The sequence below is a fragment of the Arachis duranensis genome, chromosome 9, assembly GCF_000817695.3.
Source record: "Arachis duranensis cultivar V14167 chromosome 9, aradu.V14167.gnm2.J7QH, whole genome shotgun sequence".
NCBI lineage: Eukaryota > Viridiplantae > Streptophyta > Magnoliopsida > Fabales > Fabaceae > Arachis > Arachis duranensis.
Window position 1 is genome coordinate 33,139,512 of NC_029780.3, and position 9,748 is coordinate 33,149,259.

A 9,748-nucleotide genomic window follows, 5' to 3' on the forward strand; every position below is an offset into this window, starting at 1 on the left:
TGTAGGTTATGTGATAGGGAGATTACTGTGAAGGATTGGAAGTTTTCAAGATGCTTTCAGGATTACTATTTACCAAGGGTCAGTTGATCAGGATTGTTGAGTTGCTTGGTGCCAAAGGTTGTTGGAAGCAAGCACTTTCTGCTGTCCGATGGGTGTATAATTATAAAGATCACAGAAAATATCAAAGCAGGTGATTTGTTAGTATAAAGCATCACTTTTATATCTTTTACATGTGAAATTTGTCTTGTTTGACGAGATTGTCTAAGATCATTAGAGAAATTCTGTGTAATTTCATTTGTGGCTTTGAAATTATGCTCATTTATCCTTCCTTGGTGCGACCAGCTTGAAGCCTTGCACTTTGGGCCACCCTATTGGAGGTGCAAGTGTGACATAGTGCCTTGGGACTTGATTGTCTTTGTTGGAATTTGTCTATAAATTATCTTCATAAAGCAAGGACTCATAGAAAATGTATTTATCCTGTTATATTAAATCACAGTGTGCAGAGTGATTTTGTAATTTTGACCCATGTGTTAGTTGTGTATCTATATGCTTAGTGCTTGGCATTGTATTTTTTCTATTGTGAAGAAACTATTATAATTTTTTAGGTTTGTTTACACAAACCCTCTTTCTGTTCTTGGAAAGGCAAAAAGACTAAAGAAAACTCTTCAAATTTTTAATTTGATGCGTGTAAGAGTCAAGTGCCTTGTTTGTTTTTCACCTGGAGGGTTTCTTTTCTAACATATATTGTTTTATAGTTGGATTGATTTTGCTTTCAATTTATTGAGAGAAATATTCATGCATATCCTGATATGGCTGCATATTACAGTGTTGCTGTTACACTTGGTCAAGCTGGTCTTCTTAAAGAATTGCTGAGTATTATTGAATGCATGAGGCAGAAACCCAAAATATTTAAATTTATGTGTCACAAGGACTGGGATCCAACTCTTGAACCTAATTTGGTTATTTATAATGTTGTAAGAAAGTAATTAAATATCTTTCATAGAACGTTGTACTAAATGCTAGTTTGCTGATTTATTAAACTGTTGAGTTTCTTCAATTCAATAGGTACTTAATACTTGTGTTCCAACGAAACAGTGAAAATCTGTGTCCTGGGTTTTCAAGCAACTGAAGAGAAGTGGTCTGAAACCTAATTGAGCAACTTATGGACTTGCAATGGAGGTAAGTACAGGATATCAACATTGCCGATCTAATTTTTCCATTTTGTCTACTGTAACCTGGGAATAGGGAGATGCAATATAACATCACTATGTTTTTGTTTATTGTTGTACATGCATATGGAACTGAAAACTGATATTCTAACTTGGTAGTTATTATGCTATATTAGGCACATCTTACACAACCATGCGAGAAATATGAGTTAGGGGAAATATGCTATGTATGTTGGTTACTACTTATAAAGAGGTTCTTTATATTTATCAGGCTAAGGATTCTATTTTGAGGAAAGATCCAAAGACAACATCTTTTGCTGGCTTCGAATATTATAGAATTTCTTCAACTCCTAGTTAGGTGGAAAGAGAAAGAAGAAATTATTAAGCTATAAATTATTTCAATTGTTTAATATATAGTGTCTTTGAATTTTTAAGGTCTTTAGGTTTTTTTTCTTCATGTAAATGGAAATTTTTTTCTTTGCTTGTTCTTTGCATACATTTAGGGTCATTGGTTATAAAGATGTAAATTTGGATTGTGGATCATAAAGTTGATATATTTATGAAAATTCTCTCTTTTAATTTTTATATTTCTATATAAAAATTGCGAATATTTTTTGTATTTATTTGAAAAATTGGTCTCTATTTGATACTTTTTATATTTTGTTGAAATATAATTATTTATGAAAATCAAGTTTTAATAGTGGTATATGTGAAATTAGTAAAAATTTATAATTAGAATATCAGTAATAGCGACCGATTTAGCTACCGATTTTAGATTTTATAGTCAGACATCATCGACCGATTTAGCGACCAATTTCATTTGCGACCGAATTAGCGACTGAATAGTTGGTTGCTATTTAGCGACTGATTTCTTCAGCAACCAATTTAGCAACCGAAAAATTGGTCACCATTTAGTGACCGATTTTATTAGTGACTGATTTAGTGACTAATATCATTTTATACTAGTTTGGTAGCATTGCTTGAAAATCGGTCGCTAACCGTTAGCGACCAAAGTTGGTTGATAAATCACTATTTTATGATCTATTTTGGAGTGAATTGAGTGGGTTTTGTCAATTATTCTCACACTTATTCATTTAAATTGCATGTTTTTTATTTCCTTCCTAATTTTGTGTTATGATTGAAAACTTGCTTCCTCAGCCTTAAAATTGTTAATTTTTAATTCTCCTTTATTACCATTCGATGCCGTGATGTATTTGTTAAGTGTTTTCAGGTTTATAGGGCATTAATGGCTCAAAGGATGAAGATGAAGCATATTAAAGTGGAAGGAACAAAAGAAACTAAGGAGTTGAGAAGCGAGGAGCGATGCGCATGCATGGATGACGCGTGCGCGTGATTTAGAGGGTTTTACAACGACGCGTACACGTGACTGACGCGTACGTGTGACCTGCGTAGAAATCCAGCGACGCGTACGCGTGACAGAGCATCACGTGCTGCACTTAACAGAACTCGCTGGGGTCAATTTCTGGGCCAATTTGGACCCAGTTTCATGCCCGAAAACACAGACTAGAGACATGGGTAAAGCTGAGACTGAGGACACTTCCACTTCCCTGTAGTTTTTGTTTTAGTTTTTGGAATTCTAGAGAGAAAAACACTTACTCTTCTCTAGGGTTTTGATTTCTTGGTTTTGCTTGGGATTGAATCTTGAGAGAGCTGCTACTACCTTCAAGTGGAGTCATTGTCTTTAGAGTTTTCCTTCCTATTACTTCTACTTCTTTTAATTTTCCATTTAATTTCTTTGAATTCATGCTTGGATTTTGTTATTTTGAATTTTATTAATATATTGAATCATTTTATATTTAACTTAAGTACGTGTTTGATTCGTATTAATTATTACTCGTGTCAATTTTGGGTTTATTAATTTATTTTAATTACGATGTCTTTTATTTACTCCTTTTATATGTCCATGAAAATGGCATTCATGTCAATGGAGTAGATATTCCAACTTGGTTTGGGAGTTGATTAATTGGAAACCCTTGAGTTGGAATACTCAAGTATCAATTTGTAATTGGAAATTGTTGGCTAACTCAATTTTCACTAACTCTAGTCCTTCCCTAGGAAGTGATTAGGACTTGTGAATCAGAATTAGTGCTACCCACTTGAGTTTCCTTCATTAGTTAGAGGATAACTAAATGGAAGCAATAAATTTTTACTATTATACTTGGAAAAATCAACAAGGATAGGAACTCCAATTTTCACTTCTAGTCAAAACCTTTTTATTAAATACATAATATCTCTTGTTATTATTCATTGCTTTATTTCCTAGCCATTTATTTTTTCATTCTCAAACTTCAAAATTATTCAGAAAATTCCTGACCAATAATTTACATCATTGTGTCAACTCTTTGAAAAATGACCTGGGATTCTACTCTCGGTTATTTATTCTTAATTGTGACACACTTCTAAATTGATAGTGGGAATTTCTTCGGTTAAGACTATACTTGTAACGCTTCTTTTATCAGAATTTCTTAACCGACATTTTTTCACCCATCAATTTTTGGCATCGTTGTCGGAAAGTTGCATATGTGTGCTAAATTATTGGTTGGTGTAAATATTTTTATATTTACATAATTGCATTTTTTATTTTTATTGGTGTGATTTTTTGTTTATTAGTAGTAAATATTAATTATTTTTCTTAGTATATTTTATTACCATGAGCTCTATGTTTCTTTCATTGAATGACGCGTTCATTACCGGATCTGAGCTTAGCCACATTTGATCCTAAGATTGAAAAGACTATTTCACGTATTAGGCGAGCTCAGTGTCGGTTAGCCTCTGAGGGTGGTAAAGGGGTTTCGCCCAATTCACCAGTCTTATCTGAGGTTGAGTCTGAAGCGTTATTTGAGGAAGAAACTAACTCCTCTACTATTAATTCCATTGATGCCTCTTCTGTTGATTTAAGTGCAGATACTATGGCAGCTCCTAGAAGGATTACTCTTAAGGAAGCAGGAGCTCCAGATTTTACTCTACAACCATATCAAGCGCGCCATCCAAACTTGACTGCGGATTTTGAACTGAAGACCGCATTGATAATCTACTGCCTAAGTTTCATGGCTTATCTGCTCAAGAGCCTATCAAGCACCTTAGGGATTTTCAGACAGCTTGCTCAACTACTAGGCGGTATGGTGCTGATGAGACTATCGTCTGGCTATATGCCTTCCCATTTTCTCTTGAGGAAAAGGCAAAAGAGTGGTTCTACACTCAACCAGAAGCTGTTGTTACTAATTGGAATCTGCTTAGGAGGGAATTCTCGGACAAGCACTTTCCAGCAGAGGTTACAGATAGACTGAGGAAGGAAATTTTCTGCATTATCCAAGGTGAATTAGAGACTCTCTATGAGTACTAGGAGCGCTTCAGGAATCTTCTTGACTCATGTCCCCATCACATGATTGACCAGTTGGTGTTGATTAACTATTTCTGTCAAGGCATGAAGCCTCGAGACAAGACCCTCTTAGATGCTGTGAGTAATGGCTCTCTAACGAAGTACAAGACTACGACAGAAGTGTGGCAACTGATCACCGATCTAGCTGAGTCTACCCAAAATGCAAGGCAAAGGAATAATCATCCCAAGGCTGTAGTGGAAGTTTCTTCTAGTGGTGAGACAGCTGCTCTCACCCAGACATTGGGAGAGATGACCAATATACTCAAGCAAATCCAGCTCAATCAATAACAACCTCTGCCCCTTCCACAATAGAACTGTCAACAGTTAGTCCCTTAGAGAGTATGTGGAATCTGCACATGCTATTCTCACTGTACTGATGAATGTCCAAAACTCTAAGAGGACAACAGCTTGGTGGCCACCAATGCTTATTACAACCGTCCGAATCAAGGATATTATCAACAACGCGGCAACTACAACCAATGTGGTAACTACAATCAAGGTTGGCAAGACAATCCCAACCAAGGATGGAAAGATAACTACAACCAAAGAGGCAAAGACAACGGTGGAAATCAAAGGTGGAACAACAATTATCAACAGAATCGGTATCAACAAAACCCTCCAGACCAACAGCAAAACCAAGGCCAAAGATACCAACCACCTCACTAAAGGCAAGCTCAAGTACCTCAACTCAACCAACCACAAGTCCTCAAAATTACCTACCACTCATCTTCTTCCAACCAAGATGAAACACTCTGAGCTATTCTTCAAGGACAAAGAGACCTTCAAAATTTAATCCAAGCTCTTATATCCCGCATGAAACCATTCTCTACCTCCAATACTCAACCTTCAAGCTCTAGTGCACTTCCCTCTCAACCTTTACCCAACCCTAAGGGTGGAATCAATGCCATCACTTTGAGGTCCGGCACTACATTACAAGAGAGGAGTCCCGAGGAGCCAAGTTCAAGAGAAGACATTCAGGATGAAGATGTTGTTGAGGTAGAAGATGTTGAAGAAGAGGATGAAGTACAAGAGGCGATTAAAGAAGAAGTTGCTCAACCAAAAAATGGAGTATCTAAGGAAGACGCTGTGGTGAGAGAGGCCATTCCCAAGCAAGTGGAGCTAGATCCCAAGATGGTGGAGATCTTCAAAAAGGTTAAGGTAACTATTTCTCTTTTTTATGCTATTCGCCAGGTTTCTAAGTATGCTAAGTTTCTAAAAGATTTGTGAATGAATAAGAAAAAGATCCATGATTAAGAAACTATTCCTTTGGGTAGCTCGATTTCTGCTCTTATGGGTGCTATACCGGAGAAATGTGGTGATCCCAGTCCTTGTATGGTTACATGCACTATAGGGGGTGTACAGTTTGTTGACTGCATGTGTGATTTAGGTGCATGTGTTAGTATTATGTCATTGTCTGTATATGATGCTTTGAGGCTTCCACCCTTGAAAAGGTCGGCAGCACGTTTTGTTTTGGCAGATAAGAGCATAATCTCGGTAGTTGGCATTGCGGAAGACGTCTTGGTGAGCATTAAAGGGTTGATGTTTCCTATTGACTTCTACATTCTAGAGATGCCCCCTAATGACTCAGGAAGACCTTCATCCATCTTGCTTGGAAGACCATTTTTAAAGACTTCTTGGTTTAAATTGGATTCCTTTTCGGGTACCTATTCTTTTGAGATAGATGGAAGAGCAGTGAGCTTTAACCTTGATGAAGCTATAAAGCACCCATCGGAAGACCACTCTATCTTTCATTGTGACATTATTGATGTGACTGTGGCTAAAGTTCACCAAGAGGCAGTAGATGAGAAGAACGTGGTCCAAGGTGTAAGTGTGGGGAAGCCCTCTGAGTATATTGAAGACACCTTGCCACCTCCAGTGATTCCGGATGATCAAGTGCCAAGCCATGAGCTGAAAATTAAGTTAAAGCCCCTTCTACCTCACCTGAAGTATGCTTATCTTGAAGATAATCAATGGCTCCCAGTTATCATTGCAAAGGAACTTACTTTCCAACAAGAAGAGCGATTACTTACTGTGTTGAGAAGAAACAAGAAAGCTATTAGGTGGAGTTTGGCGGACATAGTAGGTATAAGCCCTTAAGTATGTGAGCACCGCATTTTTCTAGAGGAGGGAGCGAGGCCTATTCGTCAACCTCAAAGGTGGTTGAACCCCACCATTATGGAAGTTATGAAGAAGGAAGTGGCCCGACTGCTTGAAGCTGACATCATCTATGCAATCTCGGATAGTGAATGGGTTAGTCCAGTACAGGTGGTTCTGAAGAAGTATGGCGTCACAACAGTGAAGAATGAGAATGGGGAACTCATGGCTACAAGGGTGCAGAATTCCTGTATGGTCTGCATTGACTATATGCGTTTGAACCAGGCCACTCGTAAGGATCACTACCCATTACCTTTCATCGATCAAATGCTTGATCGCCTGTCAGGTAAATCACACTACTGTTTTCTAGATGGTTACACTGGTTATTTTCAAATCCATATTGCTCCATAAAATCAGGAGAAAACTACTTTTACATGCCCCTTTGGAACGTATGCATATAAAAGAATGCCTCAAAGGTGCATGATGAGTATCTTCTCATATCTACTTGAACATTGTATGGAAGCTTTTATAGATGACTTTAGTGTTTATGGTGATTCGTTTGACCTTTGTTTGGATAGTCTTGCTAGAGTATTAGAAAGATATACTAGTTCGAACTTTGTACTTAATTTTGGAAAATGTCATTTTATGGTAAAGCAAGGTATTGTTCTAGGCCATGTTGTTTCTAATACTGGTATCTCTATTGATCCTACAAAGGTAGATCTTATTTCTGGTTTACCTTACCCCTCCTCTGTGAGGGAAGTTTGTTTATTTCTTAGTCATGCAGGTTTCTACCGGCGTTTTATCAAGGACTTCAGTAAGGTTGCACTACCTTTGTCCCGTTTGTTGCAGAAGGACGTAGAGTTTAACTTGAGTGAGGACTGCATGGAAGCATTTAACAAGCTGAAGATTGCCTTGACCCAAGCTCCTATTGTGAGAGGGCCTGACTGGAGTAGGCCATTCGAGATCATGTGCGACGCATCAAACTATACAGTAGGAGCGGCGCTGGCTCAGCGCGAAGGTAAGGATCCATACATTATTGCTTATACTTCTAAGACCCTAGATGGTGCACATTCTAATTATAATACACTGAAAAAGAACTGTTAGCTATTGCTTTTGCTTTGGATAAATTCTGAGCATATTTACCTGGAACTAAGGTGGTAATATATTTAGACCATGCAAATTTGAAGTACTTGTTAGCTAAGAAAGAGTCCAAACCAAGGTTAATTCATTGGATATTGTTACTGCAAGAATTTGATTTAGAAATCAAAGATAGGAGTGGTTCCTAGAATTTGGTGGCGGATCACTTGAGTCGCCTAGAACATATTACAAGTGACTCCACTCCTATCAATAATGCATTTCCACTTGATAGCTTGCAAACAATATCTGAGGTGGTTCCGTGGTATGCACCCATAGCTAATTATTTGGTTAGTCGTACTTTTTCTCCTAATTTTTCTAAGAATCAAAAGGACAAGCTTAAAGCGAGTCCAAATATTAAATATGGGATGACCCATATTGTGGAGATATGGTGCTGACCAAATAATTAGGTGTGTGCCACAATCCGAAATCCAATTAATCTTAAAGGCCTGTCACTCTTCTGAGAGTGGTAGACACTTTGGTCTTCAAAGAACTATTAGAAAAATTTTAGACTGCGAATTTTGGTGGCCCACACTTTTTAAGGATGCTAATATTTTCTGTGACTCTTGCCACCAATGCCAAAGGTTTGGAAATATATCCAAGAGGGATGAGATTCTCCAACAACTTATGTTGTTTTGTGAAATTTTTTATGTTTGAGGTATTGACTTCAAGGGTCAATTTCCAAACTCTAATGGCTTCTTATACATCTTGTTAGCTGTTGATTATGTTTCTAAATGGGTGGAAGTAATTGCTACCCGCACTGATGATGCTAACGTTGTTGTTTCTTTTGTTAGGAATAATACTATTTGTCTCTTTGGATCACCATGAGCAATCGTGAGTGATCAATGCTCTCATTTTTGTAACAGAAGAATGATAGGTTTGCTGAAGAAACATGGAATCATTCACAAGGTGGTGACGGCTTACCATCCCCAAACCAATGGACAAGCCAATGTGTCCAATAGGGAGATCAAGTGCATGCTGGAGAAGATTGTCAAACCTCATAGGAGGGACTGGAGTACTAGACTTGCAGATGCGCTTTGGGCTTATCGAATTGCATATAAAACACCCATCGGCATGAGTCCGTTCTGCCTAGTCTACAGAAAGGCTTGTCACCTTCTGGTAGAGGTGGAACACAAAGCTTACTGGGCTGTGAAGGAATGCAAATCAGGATTTGGAGGAGCCAGAATTGAAAGAAAGTTGCAACTAGAGGAATTGGAGTGTCTTTGACTAGAAGCATATGAGAACTCAAGGCTCTACAAAGATAAGGTGAAGGCAGTGCATGACAAGAACATCAAGAGAAGAGAGTTTAGAGCTGAGGACCAAGTCCTCCTCTACAACTCAAGGTTGAGGTTAATGCTAGGCAAGCTGAGGTCAATGTGGGATAGACCTTACGTGGTGGAGAAGGTGGAACCGTACAGAGTTATCCACCTAAGTCACCCCTCAAGTCCCACCTTCTTCAAAGTCAATAGCCATCGTTTGAAGCTGTATCAAGGTGTGAAGATGAAGAACAACAAGGAGCTAGAGATCTTCCTCTTGAAGGATCCAGCAAGCGAAGAGGACTGAGCTTATGGAGTGTCCAACTTAAGGACATTAAAGGAAAGTGCTAGGTGGGAGGCAACCCACCATGGTATGGTCTTCCTTTTTATTAGTTTTATTTTATTTATGTCAGTGTTAATTTCCAATTTTGCATGTTTACCTTTACTTTGCTTTATTTATGAAAAAAATGCATATGACGTGTAAACGTCAATGAAGCGCACGTGTCATGTGGAGGTTCGCTCTCTATTAAAATGAACAGAGAGTTACGCTGGAACTGTGCGGGAGGGGTCCCTGGTGCACAAGCCACCCCACGCATATGCGTCACCTGCAATTTTGTCAATCCACACATGTACGGCAACGACGCGTACGCGTGGAATGAAAATCGGCGTAAATTAGTGATTCGAACAGAGAGTTG

At 38.2% G+C, this 9,748-nt stretch overlaps 2 protein-coding genes across 2 annotated transcripts; both read left to right on the forward strand.

Moving 5' to 3' along the window:
• The first annotated feature begins 5,859 nt into the window (after positions 1-5,859).
• On the forward strand, positions 5,860-6,666 carry LOC107465350 (uncharacterized). Its single transcript, XM_016084330.1, has one exon. The coding sequence runs from the start codon at positions 5,860-5,862 to the stop codon at positions 6,664-6,666; it is 807 nt and encodes a 268-aa protein (XP_015939816.1).
• Positions 6,667-8,667: 2,001 nt separating this feature from the next.
• Positions 8,668-9,024, forward strand: LOC107465351 (uncharacterized). The gene has a single exon (XM_016084331.1). The coding sequence runs from the start codon at positions 8,668-8,670 to the stop codon at positions 9,022-9,024; it is 357 nt and encodes a 118-aa protein (XP_015939817.1).
• The last annotated feature ends 724 nt before the right edge of the window (positions 9,025-9,748 follow it).

Excerpts from the sequence above, each read along its gene's own strand:
- LOC107465350 (XM_016084330.1), top strand. The coding sequence starts at position 5,860 with ATGGGTGCTATACCGGAGAAATGTGGTGATCCCAGTCCTTGTATGGTT.
- LOC107465351 (XM_016084331.1), top strand. The coding sequence starts at position 8,668 with ATGATAGGTTTGCTGAAGAAACATGGAATCATTCACAAGGTGGTGACG.